Source organism: Zootoca vivipara, chromosome 16, assembly GCF_965207765.1.
Source record: "Zootoca vivipara chromosome 16, rZooViv2.hap1.1, whole genome shotgun sequence".
Classification (NCBI taxonomy): Eukaryota; Metazoa; Chordata; class Lepidosauria; order Squamata; family Lacertidae; genus Zootoca; species Zootoca vivipara.
In genome coordinates, this window is record NC_142599.1 from 25264281 (window position 1) to 25286106 (window position 21826).

General features: G+C 45.2%; 1 protein-coding gene across 4 annotated transcripts in view; it reads right to left on the reverse strand.

The window, feature by feature from the left end:
- Positions 1–364: 364 nt before the first annotated feature.
- The window catches only part of BCAN (brevican), a 48373-nt gene continuing 26911 nt past the window's right edge, over positions 365–21826 (reverse strand). The window contains exons 6-14 of one of the 4 annotated variants that reach the window (XM_035098774.3): positions 19075–19368; positions 15284–15607; positions 11494–12630; positions 7634–7741; positions 4523–4681; positions 3398–3480; positions 2625–2769; positions 985–1167; positions 365–637 (exon numbers count right to left, since the gene is read on the reverse strand). In XM_035098774.3, the coding sequence (XP_034954665.3) occupies positions 615–637; positions 985–1167; positions 2625–2769; positions 3398–3480; positions 4523–4681; positions 7634–7741; positions 11494–12630; positions 15284–15607; positions 19075–19368 (2456 nt within the window). In that variant the 3' untranslated portion in view covers positions 365–614. Of the gene's footprint in view, positions 638–984; positions 1168–2624; positions 2770–3397; positions 3481–4522; positions 4682–7633; positions 7742–11478; positions 12631–15283; positions 15608–19074; positions 19369–21826 lie in introns of all 4 variants that reach the window. The other 3 variants (XM_035098773.3, XM_088659086.1, XM_035098775.3) reach the window with 3 other exon arrangements.

The following is a 21826-nucleotide window of genomic DNA, read 5'->3' on the forward strand; positions in this document are numbered from 1 at the left end:
AATATTCCAGAATGACTGGCTAATATTTCACCCCTAACTATATGTTAGTTAGGAGGAAACAGGATTTCCCAAGAACAGGGAAATTCTGGATTTAGCAGGGAGAAACCTGGAGAAAACAGCTGCTTCCGGTGAAGATTCCGCAGATGAGGAATGGGCACATGGAAGGGGCACATATTCCACATCAAGCTGAGGTGTGGATGGGGCAGTGGTCTCCAGGGTTTCAGGCAAGAGTCTTTCCTAGCCCTACCTGGAGAAGCCAGGAATTGCATGACAAAGCTTGGTATATAGAACCTCATTATGAGAGAGACAGTCATGCTAGTTCAGTTTTGGCAGAGAGAGACAGAGAGAAAAAATGCTCATTGCACAAAGTAAAAAGTTATATTTTATATTGTCGCTGAGAAAGAGGGTGTCTTTAAAAGGAAATATTTAGTTATTAGAATTTCTTTATATATACACTCATATAATAACAACAATAATAATAAAAAGAATAAGGGAAACGGAAGGCACCATTGTTGTTCCTTGTTGGTTTTTCATGCTGATTTATGCAAAATCAGTCCTGACTTGATCATGAATCTGGGATGAATCTGGGATGGTGGACAGTCACAGGTAAATCTTCATTCCTGGGGTTGATCAATCCCTGGGAAAAAGTGGGATGTGGAAGCATAAATCACACAGTGCTTATGAATGATTGCAAAGGGGCTGATTGCTTCTCCCAGACTGTTGGATTCTGCTAGGCTGAAGACTACAGTATCTCTTCTGGCCACCTGCAGTGGAGGCGCTATAGAGCAGCAGATGCTGGGCTGGCTGTTCCCTCTCCCTATAAAGCTGCCCCAGTTTCACAGAGAATAAGGTAACTGGCCCAGCTGCCAGGGACCCCTGCAACAGAGTTCCTAGCTCAATCTCTTCCACCATCCTAAACCCCTCCCACAACACAAAACAGACCAAAGCAGATAGAGATCTAGCCATCTCCATGTAAAGACTCACTTGGGATGCAGGTGAATGTCGGCTGTTCCCATTTGCCGTTCTCCTGGCACCTGATGACAGGGGAATGGCGCTGGGTGAACCCTTCTTGGCACCAGTACCGGATGACAGAGTTGATTTCGTAACGCTGCTTTGGTTTGCCAAATATTTGGGCATCTGCCACCTCTGGGGGTTGGCTGCAAAACACTGGAGCGAAGGTGAACAGGGTCAACATCTACTAGTATATTCTCAATCACGTGCTGCCCCAGCAAATTAGCAAAGGTTAGAACAAATGATACGCTCAAAATTAGAGAGTTTGGGGTATGAACGTCTCCAATTGGGACCTTTCAGGCTAATTGCAAGCTGAGCCTGGTTAGAAAGTCAGATTCAGATTAGATGGCAAGATGAAAGCCTTCAAGGAGGATTGGAAAATGTTTGTAGACTACTTTAAAAAAAACTATTGTAAACACGTTAAAACACTAGCAGGTTTGGAGTAAGTAAAGCAATAAAAGCTGTACTGAGAATAAGGTGGAGGAAAGAAGGTATAGATTAATTATAATATGCAGCAGTAATAGATAATCAGAGGAAACCATAGAAGGGTGGGGGGGGGTCAAGTACTGTGTGAATGCAAATTGGAAAATGTCAGATTAATTGTAAATTTGGAAATCCTACAAATAAAATAAAAAAGAAACTCGGATTTAGCTTGCCTTTCATGCCACTGCCACCAATTTTTCTGGTGCCTGGGACACAATAGCATGTGCTGTCCCAATAGGTTGGCAAACATTAGAATCACTCAAAATGAGGGAGTTTCGAAGACAAACTTCCCCAGTTCAGAACTTCCAGGCTAATAAAAAACTGAGCCTGGACTTGTTCAAAGTTTGGGTTCAGCTTGCAATTAATGTCACAGCTACACACCCTTTTTCATTAGTGCCTGGCAGGGCTGACCTGCCCATGAGGCAAGGTGTTGGTTCTTTTCTTTTATCACTTTCAAAAGGTTTCCACAGTGGTGGTAGTCATCCCCTACCTGTTTGCACTCAGTTATGCAGCCTCTGAACAGGGAGGTTCAATTTAAGCATTATGACTAATAGACACTGATGGCCTTAACCTCCATCAGCATGTCCAAAATGCTTTTGTCAAAGTTATTGTCAAATATTATCACATCCAAAAGTGAGTTACTTATGCACTTATATTTAGAATATGTCAGAAGGAGGAATATTTCAACCTGGTTTTAAAAGAACTAATACTGCCTATTTCTGAGATATTTCCACCTTCACACAAACTGGCACCACATATTTAGGATACCTACCCACAAAAGCAGAAGTGCCTTTTTTCCCCAACACAGCTCTGAGCACTGCATGTGTGCTATTTTCTTTTGCAAACTTAATTGCAATCATGATACCTGATCAAAAATGGCAGCCGTCTTTGCAAGCTGCATAATGCAGATCATTGCTTGTGCAACACAGCCGGCACTTATTTCTGCCCCCTGCAGGTCAGATGATAACATTTTGAAAACTGCTACCTGTTGGAGACCATCTACAACAATGTATATACTGTTTCCCCCTTTTGAAGTTCAAAAACATGAATGACAAACGTCACAAGTCTCAGTGGGCCTTTGGTCTTGGACTTAGAGCCACAGTTGGGAAGGCCCAGAGCTCAAGGCTTACCCAGCCCCATTTTGCAGGTATAGGACAGGTGGTAGTTACAAGGCACGTCACTCCACTTCCCTTCGTCATGCCAAACAATCACAACACAGTTCTCTCCAGACAGGAAATAGCTGTCGGGCTGCCCAGGATGCCAGTTCTCATAGAGCTACCCAAGAGAGAAAGAAGAGAGAGAGAGAGAGAGAGAGAGAGAGAGAGAGAGAGAGAGAGAGAGAGAGTGTCACTAAATGACAGCAAGCGTGAACAGTGTTCTTGTTACAGACCAGGCAATTTAGACCAGCTCTAAGGCAATTTCCTATGCTGTTCCTACAATCCACCTTTCTCAGAATAATTAGGCACTGATCTGCATGTAACAGAAGCCTTTGTTTTTGTTTATTTATTTTAAAGAATGCATTTATTTATTTTTAACGGGACGTGGGTGGTGCTGTGGGTTAAACCACAGAGCCTAGAGCTTGCCAATCAGAAGGTTGGCGGTTCGAATCCCCGCAACGGGGTGAGCTTCTGTTGCTCAGTCCCAGCTCCTGCCCACCTAGCAGTTCAAAAGCACGTCCAAGTGCAAGTAGATAAATAGGTACCACTACAGCGGGAAGGTAAACGGCGTTTCCGTGTTCTGCTCTGGTTCGCCAGATGGCCACATGACCTGGAAGCTGTACGCCGGCTCCCCCGGCCAATAATGCGAGATGAGCGCCACAACCCCAGAGTCGGTCATGACTGGACCTAATGGTCAGGGGTCCCTTTACCTTTACCTTTAATTCTTTTTTGCAAGCATCACTCACCAGAGGACTCCCCTCTGACCACTGGAAGTCGCCTTCAATTGTCCGGTCATTCAGGCCAATCCACTGATACTCCTTGTACCGATCTAGAAGTCAACAAAGTTTGAGCATGGATGGAGAAGAATGAGGCATAGAGACACAGCAATTAGGAAACTGCTTGAGGTTGTTAACGACAGCCCTGCAATCCCATCAGATGACTCTATGTGGCAGCCTAGGATAACATTCCAGGGTGGGCTGCACTGTCCTTGAGGCTTCATGGGGAGGAGATACGGACTTGAGTTTGGATTCGAAATTATAGAAACTCTCTCTTTGAAGGAAGTTGAAACAAAATAAGAAAAATTCCTTCCAGCAGCACCTTAGAGACCAACTAAGTTTGTCATAGGTATGAGCTTTCGTGTGCATGCACACTTCTTCAGATAAAATAACCTGTAAGGTTATTTTCTCTAAGGTGCTGTTGGAAGGAATTTTTTAATTTTGTTTCGACTACATCAGACCAACACGGCTACCTACCTGTAACTAAAACTATGGAAGGCACCACATTGAGCCGCATGAATATCTGAAGAAGTGTGCATGCACACGAAAGGTCACACCAATGACAAACTTAGTTGGTCTCTAAGGTGCTGCTGGAAGGAATTTTTTTATTTTGTTTCGACTACATCAGACCAACACGGCTACCTACCTGTAATTTGAAGGAAGTTGTTAGAGATGGCATGGGGAGGGCAAAAATTACATTTCTGGTTTCTCTCCGTTTTTTAGGTTTGTTTGGTTTTTTGTTCAATAAAATTCTGTTTATTAAAATTCAGTTTCCCCACCAATCTGCTTTTTTAAAGAATTCATTCTGTATTGCACTGTGCTGCACCACTGTAATCTTTTTCCATTTTCTTTATATTGTTTAATTTTGTTTAAGTCTTCATGAAAAATTGTTGTGCATTTTAGTGCACATTTCCCCTAATATATACTTCGCTGTACAGTTTTGTCTAATAAAATGCTTTTTTGAGGGTTATTTTCACTAGTCGATGAATTTTAATGCACACTTTCCCCTAATATACACATTTTTGTACTGCCAGATTACTGCCGCATTCCTAACATTAACTAAACCCATGCTACTGAACCCCCTGGCAGGCATACTGTTGATGAAGCTCTGCTCTTCCGGTGTCATGATATTAGCCAGGTGCCCTCCGAGCTTCCTGCACTGGGTCTCAGCATCCTCCCAGCTTCTCCGGGTGGAGAAGTGCTTGTAGCAGAACCCTTGGAAGCTGTCCCAGCCAGGCCGGCATTTTTCCAGGTCTTGGCAGAAATAAAGGAGAGAGACAAAAACACTTGTTAGACTGGCAATATCGACTAGCCCACTTTGCAATAAAAAGGTCGCCTGATGAAAGGCAGCTTAGCTATACTAAGGGTGAAATGTTCCATTAGATCTCCACGCATTTTCACATTAAATATAAATATAGAGGAATTTGCAGGAAATAAGCAATGGAACAAAAGAATGAAGGTGTTATATAAGGAAAAACTCTTCTTCATAACGTAAAATTGGCCCCAAATAAAACCTAAAGTCCAGATTTTTTAAAAAATGTTGGGCAGCTTAAAGTTCCAGGGGGTCCAGGGGCGTACCCAGGATCAAAACTGGGGGGGGGAGCCATGGTCGTTAGGTTGTAACATTTCAGCACGGAAAAGGCGAATTAATCTCAGGGTTGTGGTTTGAAGCCCCATGTTGGGCAAAAGATTCCTGCATTGCAGGGGGTTGGACTAGATGACCCTGGTGGTTCCCTTCCAACTCTGTGAATGGTTCTGTTGTATCTGAAGGGTTGTTCACAGGAAAGATGGAACAAACTTGTTTTGTGAGAGATGCTTGTGCTGTGATTCCTGCACTGGAGGGAGTTGGTCTAGAGAGGATCCTCGGGGGGGGGGGGGGGTCCCTTCCAACCGTCCAGTTCTCAAGAGAGTGGCTTGCAAAAGACACCTTTTGTTTATTTGAAACCAAAGAAAGTTACGGATTTGCAAGATGCAAATTTAATCCCTGCCCCCAGGCAAATCTACTGTACTTGGGGTGCAAATTGGATTTGAGCTCACAGCTCCTTCTTTTATGTGGCTGGGCACAGGAGGAAGTGCTGCTAAAAAGATATATTAAAAAACAAAACTTTTGAGGCCATTTATCGTAATAATTTTCACAACTTGCCAGACGGAAGTGAACTAAAGAGTGTCACAAGAGGAAGAGGGGGTTAGGATTAAATGCTCCTGGGAATAAAAGACGGGGGGGGGGAGAGAGAGAGAGAGAGAGAGAGCTTGCAGCAGATCCCTCACCTTAATGGGGCAACAGCAAGGATCACTCATCTTTTTTACACGCAGGAGCATTGCCGGCCAGCCACTGGGGGAGGTGGTGTGTGTGTGTGTGAGAGAGAGAGAGAGAGAGGCAGAGAGTGAGAGAGAGAGGCAGAGAGAGGCACAGAGAGGCAGAGAGACAGAAAGTGAGAGAGACAGAGAGAGACAGACAGACAGAGAGAGAGAGGCAGAGAGCGGTAGAGAAACAGAGAGAGAGAGAGAGAGGCAGAGAGAGAGGCAGAGAAACAGAAAGTGTGCCCGTGAGCCGGAAGCGCGTCCTCCTGCAAGTTCTTTCCAGCCTGAGGACTCCCTGCGCCCCCAGTGGCAGCTTCGGGAACTGCAGCCCCCTTCCCTGGTCTGGAGCTGGACGAGTCAGAGCGAGAGCCAAGTCCTTTCCCTTCTGGGTGGCTGTGTCGCCAGCGGGATGCCTGCCTTCCTCGCTCAGCTGCTGCCTTAACCATTTAATTTTTTCTTCTAGGGGGGGGGAAGCTGCCCCCTTCTGCCCCCTGGCTACGCCTATGAGGCATAGCTGCCAAGTTTTCCCTTTTCTCGCGAGGAAGCCTATTCAGCATAAGGGAAAATCCCTTAAAAAAAGGGATAACTTGGCAGCTATGCTATGAGGGGGTCCCCCTCTCTTGTTACTCAATGGTTTCAAATATCAGCTTCCCTGGGATGGGTGAGAGAGATGCTGTAGCCTTGCTGGTTACAGGCTATTGACAGGAAGAGCATGACTCTCAAATAAAAGGCACAGACCTCTTGATATTTGAGATGGCTTAGGTACTGTTTCCTTGAGGACAGGTATACTCTTCCCTTTCCCTTTCTCACTTTGCTTTTAGTGTGGGTGCTGTGGCAAATTGTCATGCTCACATTCTAGGCCAGCGAGCGGTACCATCCCCTGGAGGGTGGTGGTACTGTGTAGGGGTCATGCCAAGAGGCAAACGGGTGGCAGGGGGGGATGCTGGAGGTGTAAATCACTTTGAAAAGTTGGTATCACTGGATCAAGCCCATTCATTTTGTTGAATTAATTAAACTAAATAGCTTTAAATGGATTTTGAATCAATGTGCAATTAATGGTTACTGTCCTAGATTCTATTGAGTTACTATCTTCCTTTTATATGCCTGTTGTCTTTGTCCATGGAGTTTTCTTGGCAGGGATACTGGAGTGGCTTGCCAGTTCCTTCTCCAGGTGGATCACGTTTAGTCAAAACTCTCCACTATGACCTGTCCATCTTGGGTGGCCCTGCATAGCTCATAGCTTCTCTGAGTTATTCAAGCCCCTTCGCCACGACAAGGCATTGATCCATGAAGGGGACGACAGAGGACGAAATGGTTGGACAGTGTTCTCAAAGCTACAAACATGAGTTTGACCAAACTGCGGGAGGCAGTGCAAGACAGGAGTGCCTGGCGTGCTCTGGTCCATGGGGTCATGAAGAGTTGGACACGACTAAACAACAACAATCTTCCTTAGGGAAACATGCAGACTACTATTCTGAATAATAGGGGGGGTTGAGGGAAACGGGGATGGGTTTATGGAACGGGAGGGGGGCAGTGGGCCAAAAAAGCTTTGGAACCTCTGCTCTAGGCTTTTGGGATAGGACTATTTAAATATTTAAGACAGAGAAGTATGATTTACCTGCTGTATGATACATGCTGTATGATTTACTTTCTGCTTATTTTGTAACCTTGCTGTTTGAAACAGCACCTGTATACTCTGTCACTTTTATTTCATGTAATGAACCAGCCTTCTTTATTCCTCCAGTGTGTGAACTTCTTGTGAACATAAGGTTACAGGTAGGAACACACATATTCATAGAGGACACATAACTCCAGTCAAAGATCTTAAACCTCTTGGGAGTGTCCAGACAAGTGGTTGGTGGGTTCAAACATACACCTTGCAGCAGACTCAGTTGTTCTACTCACGGATCTCACAAGCATCTCCTCCGTAGCCTGGTAGGCAAAGGCACCCTGTGTGGTCCCCTTCTTCAGTGCAGGTCCCTCCATTACTACAGGGGTTTGGGATGCAGTCACCTGGAAGCAAATGGCCAGGGGTGAGGAAGAGGATGCTCCAGTCAATGAAGGCAGGAACTTCACTTGCTGGGCAGAGCCATGCCCACATAGAGGAGGGGCCTTTGCAAACTGGTGAAACTGCTGCAGGCACAACATTGCAACCATGTGCAAACCACAACCACACACACTCACAACAGACCCGCACCATACATTTAAAGCCCATCAAGCTTCCCCCACATCCCACTAGGATGTCCCTATTTTCATGGGAGAAATATTGGAAGGTAGGGAATAGGATGCCCCTATTTTCATAAGAGAAATGTTGAAGAGTATGCTATCTCAGCAATAAGGCTTGAAAATAGTGTTTTCATTTCCCCTTGCCCCCATGTTTAAGGTGGAATGATCTTCTAGAGAGGCTTAGCTGGGGAGGCAAGAGTTAACCTTCCCCCCTACACTGCTGCTAACTCCAGAAAAAAAACTGCATACACCCCTGCAAACAATTTGGCTTTTAAACCTCCAATTAATGCTTTTTTTTGAAGCTTAATTGCAACAAGTGATGAACAATGGGAGGGTCACAGGTAGGGAGGGGAGGCTTAACCTTTACATATTCAGTTGTGTACCCCCCCCAAAAAAATCCTTCATCCCCCCACTGAATTAGGCTTGAAAAAGGCTTTCTAGTTGCTGCAACAGAAGTGTCATTTCAAGGTATTCTGGTTTCCAATCTCCTACAGGGCCACGTTCAAGGCTTCAGTGCTAAAATACTGTAGGATAACCAATCACATACTGTACTGTACAGTATAACCAAAATGCTGAAGTGTAATTAATGAACGAAGGGGTTAATGCCAGAGAGTATTATGCCAGAGAGTCCTGCCACATGTAGCTAGGTCACTCCCCTCACCATGGGAGGAAGGAAGCTAGGTATATTGTTTCCCTCAGTCTAACATGTGCACTCCAGTGTACTGTATAGAGGTCCAAGCTGGTTGCCCCAAGCTCAGACCACATGACTTAAGCACACACACATAGCCATCCTTGTGTTCCTATACAAATAATTTAGGAACTTCCACCATGTTGGTACTAACATAAGTTTTACTGCCTGTGTTTTCTGACTGCTGTATGGAAAAGCACATGAATCTGATTTTTGAAGTTTGTAAGTAAACCATTTTTACCTTATCAGACATGTGGTCTTTTTCTGTGCTGGGGGAAGTGGGAAACTTTGGACAGAACTTAGAATGGCATATTTTAAAGGTCCAGCAGCCTATATTTCCATGTTTTAATTGGCTACATATTTTGTGGTTTTAATTCTCTACTGGTGTTCTCTCAACCAACACATGTAAGGCTCTAGTTTACTTGACAGGCTGCATTATCCTTTATTTAAATCACCTTTGTATTAATAAAGTAGGTAAAGCCTATTTCAGCACGGAGAAGGTGGGGCAGATGACCATAAGGAGTTTGCTGGATCAGGCCATTGACCCATCTAGTTGAACTACATGAGCATCACAGCTCTGTGAATAAGTCCTTTCTTTTGTTTGTCCTGTATCTTCCAATATTCAGCTTAAGGATATCCTTAAATTCTAGTGTTATGGGAGAGGGAGACGATTATTTCTCCATCCACTTTCTCTGTGCCATGTATAATTTCATAAGGTTCTATCATGACACTTATCCTGTGAGCATTCAGATACATTGAAGTCCCTTGTTTCTAGGAGGAAAGATTCTTCAATGTCTTCAACAGGAACCTGCATGCCCAGAGGTGGCCTACCTCGCAATGCCACTTTGCTGGGGGCAAACAACTGGGGCAGAGTGTGGCTCTACTGTTCTGCTGTGGATTTCCTGGAGGTACAGTATCTGCTTGGTCACTGCATAAAGTAGAATGCTAGGCTGGATGGTCCCACAGCCAGACTCTTCTTACACTGACACAGTTAATATTGGTAGCATAGAACTTATTTATTATCAATCAATTAATTCAATTTGCATACTGCCTTTCATCTGTAGGTCTCAGGGTGGTTCACAACTTATTGCCCAGCAACTCCAAACCAGATGGTTTCCCCCTTTGTGGCCCATCATCCTTTGCCTCCTCCTTTGCTGTGGCCATTTTATACATTTAAAGCATCATTAAACAGTCACGGCTTCCCCCAAATAATGCTGGGCACTGTAGTTTCTTAAGGCACCTGCAACTCTGTATGTTGCCGCAAAACTCACCAAGAAATTACCCCAGACCATAGCTGTCAAGTTTTCCCTTTTCTCGCGAGGAAGCCTTTTCAGCATAAGGGAATTTCCCTTAAAAAAAGGGAGAACTTGACAGCTATGCCCCAGATGTGTTGCAATTTTCTTCTTCGGTGTTTGTGACTTGGTATAACTTTTAAAATGTTGGTGTCCATTTTATTTTACTCTGTGCTACTCTTCTATTTATTGTATCCCACTATACACATCTGGATAATGTTTTCACCATGCTCAGAGAGCTGAGCATACAAGCTGCTGATACAGGCCAAAGATAGAGGAGTCACAGGCCTCATTAATCTCATGCATTTAAAGCAATATGATACCACTTCAAGCGGCTGCTGAGAGTTGTTAGGAGACCCCAATTAGACCTACAGAACTCCAGTTTACAGAGTGGTTTAACAATCAATCCCTCTTCCCAGAGAACTCTGAGGACTGTAGCTCTGTGAAGGGGATAGGAGCCTCCTAACAGCACTCAGCACCTATAACACACCACAGCTCTCTGCAAGACCAGTCCTTCCGTGAGGGAGAGTGAGGCAAGTGCCTCAGGCAGCAAATTCTGAGGGGTGGCCAGTGGCTAAAAATGTGTGCCATGTGGTCTGCCTTGCAGCCCCTAAGCTAGTTTGCTGCCTTAAGGATGTGGTGGAGAACTCTGCCACTAGTTTAGTCATATTTTGTGCACAGGGCATATTTTGTGCATATTTTCTGCCACTAGTTTAGTCATATTTTGTGGGGAATGCATCATCTTGTCCTTTGCTTCAAGCAGCAAAATGGCTTGGGGCACTCCTGGCAGGGTGAGATAGATGCCTCTTAGCTCTAGCTTGCTTCCATGGACCACAGTGCCCAGAATTCTTTGAGGGAAAGGATGTGCTTCGACCTGAATCAATATGAGACAGCTTCCTATATTCACCATATTCACCATATTCACACACACACACACACACACACACACTTCTAATTTACTTCTAATATTTGATATATATATATATCTCATCACTCATGAGAATATGGCTCTAAGATCAGTGTTGAGCAAGGGTTTAAGTAACATTAGGGATATTAATTCATTAGTGTGGAGGGAAACAAATAAGCAGAGGAGCAATGTGAGGGGAAAAAACAAAAGACACACACAGTAGGGTACAGACATCCAGCCAGATGGCCTTCTTCTAGAAAGTTTTTATTTTTCCCCTCTTTATTTTTATTAGTCTCCTTGTTATAACCAGTGCTGTCCTCATTCCCGGCTTGTTTTTCATGGAAATAGTCATTAAAACACTTCATAGAAGTAGGAGAGATTTAAAGAGCATGCACTCTCTAAGACTATTTTGTTTGTTTGTTTGTTTGTTTGTTTGTTTGACAAAACATGTGCTTCTCTGGGTCTTTATACCTTTCCCAATCCAGGTGATGTGGGGAGAGGAGAAATGGAGGGGAGGGGAGAGACATATACAAAGAGGAAAGCGTGGCTTTGGGAGGAACATCATTAGCGTTTTAGTGGGAAAGATCAGCCAAAACAGCGGCCAAGAGCACCAAGGCAGTGCAGGCAAAAGGGTTACCTGAAATGTTCCCACCTGATCCAAAGCTGGCACTTTCTGTGGGCAGGACAGGCAGAGGGTGGGCAGTGGTCAATGAGGGCTCTGTGAACAGGGGGCTCATGAATGGCGAGCCTGATATGTCTCCAGAGATGACTTCGGCAAGTGAGGGGGCATCTTCTTTCTGCCCATCGTGCTCTTCGCCACCTCCATTTGGCACTGGGGCAGCCATGGTGGTTTCCCTTTCTTCGTCCGATTCTTCTGTTGACAGGTCTGGCGTGGTGCTCTCAGTGGCCTCCTCAGTCTCATGCTCCTCCCCAGGAAGTTGGGTGCTAACTGCATGCCCTGAGTCAACCACAGCCTCTTCGGGGCTGGAAGTTGCAAACCCCGTGACAACGGCAGGTGAAATCCACGCAGACCCAGAATGCTCCTCGCTCTCTTCAGACAGGCTGGCAGCTGTGGGGCTTGAGGATTCTGGGACCACCCTCTTCCACACTGCCGTCCTCTCCACGGTTGCAGCTGTTCCCGGAGGCACAGCCCCTGAAAACTCTGCATCGACTGAGTCGCCAGGATGCCCAGGGATGTGGGTGCTTGTGAATCCAGGAACAAGCCCGCTTTGTGGGGCTACGTGCATGTGGGTCTGCTCAGCAGCTTCAGAGGAGTTTTCAGGCAGTCCCGAGTGCTCAGGCTGATGAGGAACAATGCCAGCTTTTTCAGGATCACTGTAGCTGATATTTTGAGCCACCTGCTCTAGAGGGACAACCTTCCTTTCAGCTGCAATCTCTGAGGTGGAGGGTGATGACGATGGGTCTTTATGCAGCTCTTCAGAGCTACTTGCTGCTTGGCTTCCTTCACCAGTGGAGAGGCTGTCAGAAGAGTCAGCTTCAGTGGTGCCTTCTCCTCCATGTTCTTGAGAGGGTGCTAGGGCAGAACCTGCATGGCCATGAAAGCCATGGGGTGCATCCTCATCCTCTGATGTGCTGAGGTCTGGGGAGGTTTGGGACCATGCCTGAGTGGTGCTTTCCACCTCATCTTCTGCTGTGGACTCAAACTCCTCTGGAGCTGCTTCTGAAGGCCCGGGCAGATTTTGTTCTTCATCAGATTCCTCTTCTCCTAGGTGGCCTAGATCCAACATCTCGTCTTCCTCAGTGCTCTGGGTTTCTTCTGTGTCTTCCTCTGCAAAATTGAAAGGAAGAAAATGAGATCTTCCCAAAGGTGGGAATTGTCCTTAGACACTTCACTTACAAAGACAATTGGTTTGTAGATTTGGATCGAGATCTGAATAACAAGAAACTGACCTTGCATCTTTTGATAGTGGCCTGGAACATAACTGCCTAGTTTTGGAAGACTTTTGATCTTAATACTGTAATCCAGACTATTGATACTTCAAGACTTGGCTCTTCTTAAAAAAGCTAAGTGTTCAGGGGCTCAAGTACTCGAGATTCCTTTCTTGCCATTTGGTCTAATTTTATTTCATACACAAGCACAGTGTCAGGTCCAAATGTCTATGGAAATGTTGGGATTTAGTACAGTTAAAGGTTACTTTTAAATCTTTTTTGAAATGATACGTTTTAATAGTTTTGATTTAGACCATGGAACCAATGGTGATTGTGGACCACACATCATTTCCCTCTTGGTACTGTATGTTTCATTATTGACTCAGTAAATCACATGCTTAGCTATATCCTCTATTTCCTTATTGGAAATTGCTGACCACTTATCATGTTTAAGATATTTTTTCTTTCTGTCTGTTATTATTAAAATCCAATAAATAAAAAGAAAAGAAAGACAACTAAACCCAGGAGGCACCCAGGAGGCACTAAACCCTATTCTAGGGTTAGGCAACCCTTGACTCTCCAGTTGTGATTAGATTCTGACTTCCGGTAGCGAGCAGGGCCAGCAGGCTACAAATTATGGGGGTTGTAGTCAACAATATCTGGATGATCAGCTCCAGTTAGTCACCCCCAGCCTAATCAACAATGAGATTCAACAGGTGTCTCCCATTTCATGGTTAATGCTGTGTCCACATTTGCATGTGTGGGAAAGTTTACCTCCTCTGTTTGTTTGTTTGTTTGTTTGTTTGTGTGTTGGTGTTGTTTTAAAAAATGGAGCGCTCAAATAAGATTGGGGGGCAGGCAGGAGAGGCACCATTATAAATTGCAAAATTTGGATTCTGAATTGAATGGATGAGCACAACATAAATGTCTTGGATTTGCCAAAAACTGCCAAAGGCAAAACACTGCACTACATTAGCTACCCCACACTGTCAGGTAGTTAACTGCCAATTCATGCAAAATACTGGCAAAAAAGTACAGAATACTGGGTGTCAGGTACTGGTGTACAATGCACATTTACTCACTGACTATGGAATGAATCATAAAATTCATTTTCCTGGAATCTCCATTTAAAAGGAACTTCGATAGGAAGGTGCAAAAGAGGGGTCTCTGTATCTGATATACCTATTTTTATTTACCAGTATTTATTATTTAATTCAATAATTTGTATGCTGCTTAATTACAGTCGTCTCAATAGAGTAAGACTAAAAATGAGATCAAACTATAAAGTCAGAGTTCAGCTGAAAAGCTTGATAGAATAATAAAGTCTTCAGTCAGGGTCAGAAGTTCAACAGGGCCTGTTTGACTGCATCAAGAAGGGAGTTCCACAAAACTGGGCTCACAATACTGAATGTGTATCTGAGCTCTGCATCCAAGCCATGGGGCACCACTAAGAGCAACTCCCTTGAAGGCCTCTGCACTGATTGGCAGCAGACCATCAGGGTTTCAGGCATTTCCAGCCCAACCTGGAAATGCCAAGGATTGAACCTGGGACCTTGTGCATACAAAGCAAGCGCTCTAGCACTGAGCAGCAGCCTTTCAAGGGCTGAGTTATAGGGGATGCAAATCTCTCTCTCTCCCCCAAACTTGTGTTAGCACCCAAGTTTTTGTTTCTGTCCAGATGATGCAGGATGGATTATGCAGATTAAACACAATGGGATCATTTTTTGTTTATTTTTGCATAATTTATGCAGTCTGAAGAATTCAGGGGTTTTACGAGCAAAATCTGTCCCATTTATTTATAGAACTTTAATTTCATTTGTTTTGTTTCTCACCACAGACAATCCTCAGCTCTCTGAATCAACATCACAGTCTTCTCATTGGTAGCCCCAGTTATCCAGATGTGAGCATTGTGTTTGTACAGGATCTACATGCATGAAACCCAATGGGCATAGCCCACAATCATACAGCCCATTCCTAGAAAGGGGTTAAAAGGACTGACCTTTCAATTTAGAATGTAAGAAGAGCCTCCTGGATCAGGCCAATGGCCCATTTAGTCCAGCATCCTGTTCTCACAGTAGCCAATCAGATGCCTGTAGGAAACCCACAAGTGGGACCAGAGCACAAGAGCACTCCCTCTCCCCTCTTCTGGCTTCCAGTAACTGGTATCCAGAAGCATTACTGCCTCCAAACTATGGAGGCAGAGCATAGCAAACATGGCTAGTAGCCACTATCCCAAATGAATTTGTCTAATCTGATGGCCATCCAAGTTGGTGGCCATTACTGTGTCCTATGGGAGCAAACTCCATTTGCACAATTTCATAAACTTCTATTAGTATATCACCTATAACTCACCTTTTCTCTAACTAACAAATCCCAAACACTGCAACCTCTCCTCATAGGGGAGTCACTCCATTTTAGTTGCCCTTTTCTGAACCTTTTCCCAGAGAGGTTTCCTTCTTACCCAAAGGGTTATCTAGTCCAACCCTCTGCAATGCAGGAATCACAGCTGCTCAACCCTTTATGATCCTTAGACCTTTCTTCTCTTCACCTACCATTCCTGTGTCTCCCTGGGCAACCTCCATCTCTTTCTTTTCCCCCTTCCTCATCTCTCTGTCCTGGACTGAAAGCACAGCTACCTGGGCCTGCCTCAGGCCCTTGTGGGGCTGTCTCTTCAGGGGCACTGCTGGGCTTTTGCTGCTGAGCCTCAAGGTTGTCCTGCAAAAGGGGCACGGAATAAATGGCCCCTCTGGATTCCTTCGCCACCTCGCGCTCCACTTTGGGCAGCCGCAGCTCTTCCATCTTTTCTGTCACAGTCACAATCTCCTTGCTGCCCTCTGCCTCAGGGACTGGAGACTCAGAAAAAGGGCTTGTCTCTTCTGTGGGCAGAAAGAAAGGGGGTGTTACTGCCTCTGGGGGTACTTCAGAAACATCGTTTCAAAGCAGCATGGGCAGGAAGGCTGAGCTCACTCACATAGGGCTAGGCAAGACAGGGCAGGGTTTTGCTGCCTGAGGCAAAGGACCAAGATGGCACTTCCCCCTGGTTCTGTGTACAGAAGACAACCAGACTGGTAGTTGAAGAATACTGGTAATGAGCATTTTCCCTCACACGTGAGTGAGGGCAGTAGGCCAGTTTGCGGGAGCAGGCCTCCAGGGCAGGTCATGTGGCACACACAGGGGAATGGCCAGGGGGAGCCCACTGCTGCCCTTGCAGCAACTGCCACCTGAGGCAGTTGCCTCATCCAGCCTAATGGGAGGAGGGCTGGCCCTAAAGTCATGTTTGCTTATTGACACATCTGCCCATGTTGAAAAGGGGGAGGGGCTGGGCTATGTCATACCACAGCATGGGTACATAGCGGGAAGTTAGCAGAACCCTTCCCTCTCCATGCACCAATGACTGGCATAGAGAGGGAAGGTTGAGAGGTTCAGCACCCACTTCCCTGCATGCTCCTTCTAATAACAAAAATGAACTTAGGTGGCTTTAAATGGGTGGGAGAAATTCATGGTGGGCAGGTTCATCAATGGCAATAGCTTTGGCAACTACTTCCTACCAGCAGGATCAGAGGCACCAGGCCTCACTCGTTACTGGGGGTCAAGGTGGGGGGGGGGTAGTTCTGCATCCTCCCCAAAAAAGGATGTGTCCCACCAAAAGAAAAGAGGGCATGGATTTGCATAAAATGTGCACATGGTGATTTATCTGTATAGAGTCAAATTTAGAAATAATTGCTGTAATTTAAACAGAAATGCAACACATCTCAGCACAGTGGGGAAGACACAAGGTGGCTTTTGGGGCTGGCTCAGACCTGCTGACTCTGGATGAGCTCCCCAAACCATCTCTTTTTGGTGGCTTCTTATTTTTAACTCAAATTTGGGATGGACAGTCCTCTGTCTATTTGAAAATAGGACACGTGGGCCACCCTGACAGCAAGAGAGGGCTACTGTGCTTATGGACTTCCCAGAGGCATCTGAATGGTGGGGTAGGTCAAGTGAAAAGGTATACAGAGCACCTTTAACACTTGTAGAGAAGCAGGGATTTCAGCATGTGCACTGTGGAAAATTGAATTCTGGATCAGCTAGGGCTACTGGTTGGCTATAGCAGGGCTCTTCTTGAGGAATTCAGGTGTTCTTAACACTGAACCCGTTTTAGACATGAATGGGGCAGATCACTCAGCCACAAAACTCACTGGGTGACCTGGGGTCAGTACCTACATCTCAGCGTAACCTACCTCACAGGGCTGTTGTGGACATTAAATTTTAGACACTGGAGGAATTAAACCACTACAGTAGTGATGGGGGAGCTTTAGATAGTGATCTGTATTATCCTCCTGCCCAGATCACTCCACCCCCCTGCAAATGGTAGGGGTGGGGGTTGAAAGAACGTCAAATGACACTTAGGTGGGAAGTTTGTATCTCCAAATTTGCCAGACTGCAACTCCATCCATCCTTTTGACTGTGTTATGGGGATTGGTGATGGAAATGGGGGTGTATTTGACTTGGAAGATGGAGATTGGCAGAGAAGGGAAGGGAAGTGAGTAATGACAGTGTCCAAAGGGAATTATTCTAGTTTTACTCAGCTATAAATTCCATGGTGTCCATGGGATTTACTCTGTAAGAAATGTGTTTAGGATGACGGCATCAATTACTCATTATGCTGTTGCAATCTGTTTAGGGGCGTGGGTGTGTGGCAGGAACAGAGCTGAGCTTTTCAATGAAATTCAGGGACATATATGTGCAAATGGTTGCGCCAGTGATGGTGCCGCCAACATCATCTCCCCATTCTCCCCTCTCTTTCCTGCACTCAAATATGACTGGGGTGGGGGGCACGCTGCTGCTTGCAGGTGGACAACCTCCAGGGTGTATGCTCCTCCATGGTCTGAGGGCTTTCCACCTGCCTTCCCTTTTTTTGCATTTTGAAACCAAGCCACAAGGGCATCACACACCACATTTTGAACACAGCTGCTTGCACATTTTGAACATGGAGCTGCATGTGCTTTGCCCCATTGGCAAAAGACATAGGCAAGCCAGGCTGAATTCTAAGGTCTCTTCCAGACAAAGGTTGCAGGTAGGCTGAACGGCACTCACTGTTTGTTTGTTTGTTTGTTTGTTTGTTTGTTTGTTTGTTGAGCATTCATTCTGATTTGTTTGTGTGAAGGTTAGTGGATGGCATTTCAAATTGGTATGTCAAGCAATTGTTCTGATTTGTTGAAATGCATCTGTTGAAGATGCATTCGTTTGAAAATTGGTTCAAATTGAAATTGGTTCAAATTTCAGATTGGTTGAAATGCATGTAAACTCCCATGTCAAGCATTTGTTCTGATTTGTTTATGGGGAGGCTAGACAACATTGCCTCAAGCAATTGTTATTCCTCATGCACACACTTTCCAGTGCATTTTCCTGTCACTTTCATTCCACCTCAAGAAGTTAGGACTTTAGGGGGGCAGGGCAGAGAGGACCAGTTTGATGTGCAAGAGTGCCAAATCCACATTAAGGAATGTGCTGATAATGCAATGTTGTCAGTATTTGACTGAATCCCACCTGCAACATGGGAGCAGTCTAAAGGGACGGTGCCTCCTGTGAGGACCCAGATTTCTGCCTAGTGGTGCCACTATAACAAAACCTTTCCAAGGACCCTGCAAGAATTAAATCACATAAAACATTAGCAAACTAGGGGCTCATCCACATGTACCTTTCCTATGTGCTTTCTAGGCACAGGTCTGGGCTTTCCAGGTCTGTGTCCGAGCAGTTTTTCTTTGTCCCAACACTTTCCCTAGGAAAACTCATGTTTTACTGCAGAATTGGAGCAAACGGCAATCTGCAGCAAACCCAATTGGCGTTTGCGGTGATTCAGCAGTAAAATGTGGGTTTTCTCGGGGAAAGCACCAAGACAAAAGGAAAAACCGCCCAGAAACAGACCTGGAAAGAGTGGACCTGTGCCTAGAATGCACGGAGCAAAGGTGAGTGTGGATGAGCCCTAGAAGTAATTGTTCAAGTGAATAGTGAATAGAGTTGCCACCTTCCCCCCACTGGCTCTGCTCTTGTGCTTTTGAGAGGAGCCTCTAACACAGGCATCCCCAAACTGCGGCCCTCCAGATGTTTTGGCCTACAACTCCCATGATCCCTAGCTAAGAGGACCAGTGGCCAGGGATGATGGGAATTGTAGTCCAAAACATCTGGAGAGCCAAAGTTTGGGGATGCCTGCTCTAACACAGAGAAAATTAGCAGGTGTATCGCTTCCTGGCAAATGATTGGAAAAGTTTCACAGACTGAATTTATCTTGCATTTTGACCTCCAGGTGAGCAAGGTGGCAATCCTACTCAGAGTTTAGTCATGCCAGAAGGATTATTACCTCTAAAGCAATACACATCATATTTGCTTTGGGGATCTGGAAATCCAGTCTGGTTGCGAAAGAGGAATATGGTTTTGACTCCTGAGACGTTTCCTCCACACTTCTCCCGTGGGGTGACGATGGGATACCGCACACTTCCGTCTGCCAGCCAGCCAGGGTTGCAGTGGTCCAGACCTTCATTCCATGCTGCATACAGCTGGCCTGTCGTGGCAATCTCCACTCCCAGAGACTTACACTCAGCTTTGGCCTCCTCCCAAGTGAATTTCTCTGGAGAGCTCACCACAAACAACTCTCCTGCAACCAGAGACAAGTCAGGCACCAGTGTTTAAAGAGATAAGAACAAAACATGCTTTGGCTTGAATTAAAAGAAGCATATTTACTTATCTGTTAAAACAAGAATGGCTAATCTGCGGCTCTCCAGATGTTCTATTTATTTAATCACATTTATAAATTGTGTTTAATATTTGATTAATATTTCAAAACATTTTATTAATATTTCAAAAAGCTCCAAGCAGCCTAAGTTGTTACAAAGTATGTGTTATTTGACTTCCATCTTCCCATCAGCCCCTGCAGCCAGCGTGGCCAATGGTCAGGGATGTTGGGGGTTGTAGTCCAGCAACATCTGGAGGGCCATAGGTTCCTCACCCTATTTTAAAATGCTTAAGACAAAGAAACATCCCAAACAGGCAAGTATACTCGAGGAGGGTGCAGAGCAGGACCACTGAGAGGTGTGGCCTGGGGAAGGTCCAGGGAAGAGTCCCAAGCACTGGACATAGATGCCTGGAAGGTTGTATTTGGCCTCTTGCCCCGAGGTTCCCCATTCCTGTACTACATGGTAAATTAATGTTACGTAAGGACTATCTGGGGAGAAGCACTTAGGTACTGCTCCTTGGTGTGAGAAGAGGGGGCCTCTTCCTTCAGTTCAGGTGGCAGGCAAGGCATGGGGCATGGCATTCTTGGGGTGGCACCCTCTTTATGGGACACCCTCCTCAGTGAGATTATGCATGTTTTGGTGACAGGTGCAGACAACTGGTGTTGCAGCTTTTACTTAGGTTTATTTTACATGACATTATATAGTATGCTCTGTTGTTGTTTTAAATTGTTATCATTAAATTCTTACAACATTGTAAAACTTAAAATAAAACATCTCACCCTGGCCCAGAAGATAAAATTTAGGCAATACATCAGAAATGACATCCAAATAGGATAATAAGTGCCAATCTCATTCAACCATTTGCAGAGAAGGCAATGTACACTTTATGCTAAGCATAAAGTTTCATATTGTGAATTGAGCCCTCTGTTTTCATTTCCAGCCATGTACATAATAAAGCTGGAGCAATCTATTGTGAAAGCATCCTTTTGTTTCAAACCTTGTGCCAGTTTTATTTTATTAGCCAATTTTCCACAGGTGCTACTTGCCATACTTCACTGTACCAGTTTGCCAAAGAAGCACCCTCCAATTTCTTCCAGTATCTCATTATTACAAGCTGGCTGCTAGTAAAAGACATCTTATTCGGATTAGGTTAATGTTACCTCTTGTAAAACGATTGAGCTGAGCCAGCTTTGGACATTTAAAAGTGTTTTGTCCAGTAATTACTTTTATTTCAACAAATGCTTCTTCTCAGAACTGAGCCACTTTCCTATATGCCCACCACACATTCCACAGCCTCTCCAGCAATTCAGTGAATATGAGGAGATAATATGGAATCTTCATCCGGTCCAGACTTGAGACTCACCTCTGACTCCCAAGCTGCGACATTAGTCCCACTTTCATTTTCTCATTTTTGATTTATACTTAATAGTAACAACAACAACAACAATAATTGTTACATATACCCTGCCCATCTGACTGTTTGGCCCCAGCCAGTCTGGGTGACTTTCCAAAGAATATAAAAAGCATAATGAAGCATCAGACATTATCTCACCCTAAAATGGCAATTCAGAGAGCAACATATCTACTGTTCCTCAGCATTACACAGAAATGAAAACTAGTCCTGCAATGGGGCAGGAGAAAGGCATGAGCATGCAGGTGACCAGAAATACATATCTTATTTTTAAAATGCCTTGTGCCTTTCTCTTGCTACATTGCAGCACTCATGGAAACTGATAAAAACAAGCATCTCATCAGAAGAACGCCTCCTTGTCAAGAAACACATGTAGTGTTCCTTTGGTCTGGTCAGCATAAACTGGAATCATGGAAGCAACAGCTTTGCAACAAGCTACCTCGTGTGGCTGGAGCTGGGACTGAGCAACAGGAGCTCACCCCGTTGCGGGGATTCGAACCGCCAACCTTCTGATCAGCAAGCCATAGGCTCTGTGGTTTAACCCACAGTGCCACCCGCATCACAGGCAACTACCAATCTAGCAGTTCGAAAGCATGTCAAAGTGCAAGTAGATAAATAGGTACTGCTACAGTGGGAAGGTAAACGGCATTTCCGTGTGCTGCTCTGGTTCACCAGAAGCAGCTTTGTCATGCTGGCCGCATGACCTGGAAGCTGTATGCCGGCTCTCTCGGCCAATAACGCGAGATGAGTGCCACAACCCCAGAGTCAGTCACAACTGGGCCTAATGGTCAGGGGTACCTTTACCTTACCTCGTGTGGCAATGCAACTCACCTATGGGATTCATCACACTGGTTGAAGATCTATGGCATGGGTAGGCAAACTAAGGCCCGTGGGCCAGATCCGGCCCAATCACCTTCTAAATCCAGCTCGCGGATGGTCCGGGAATCAGCGTGTTTTTACATGAGTAG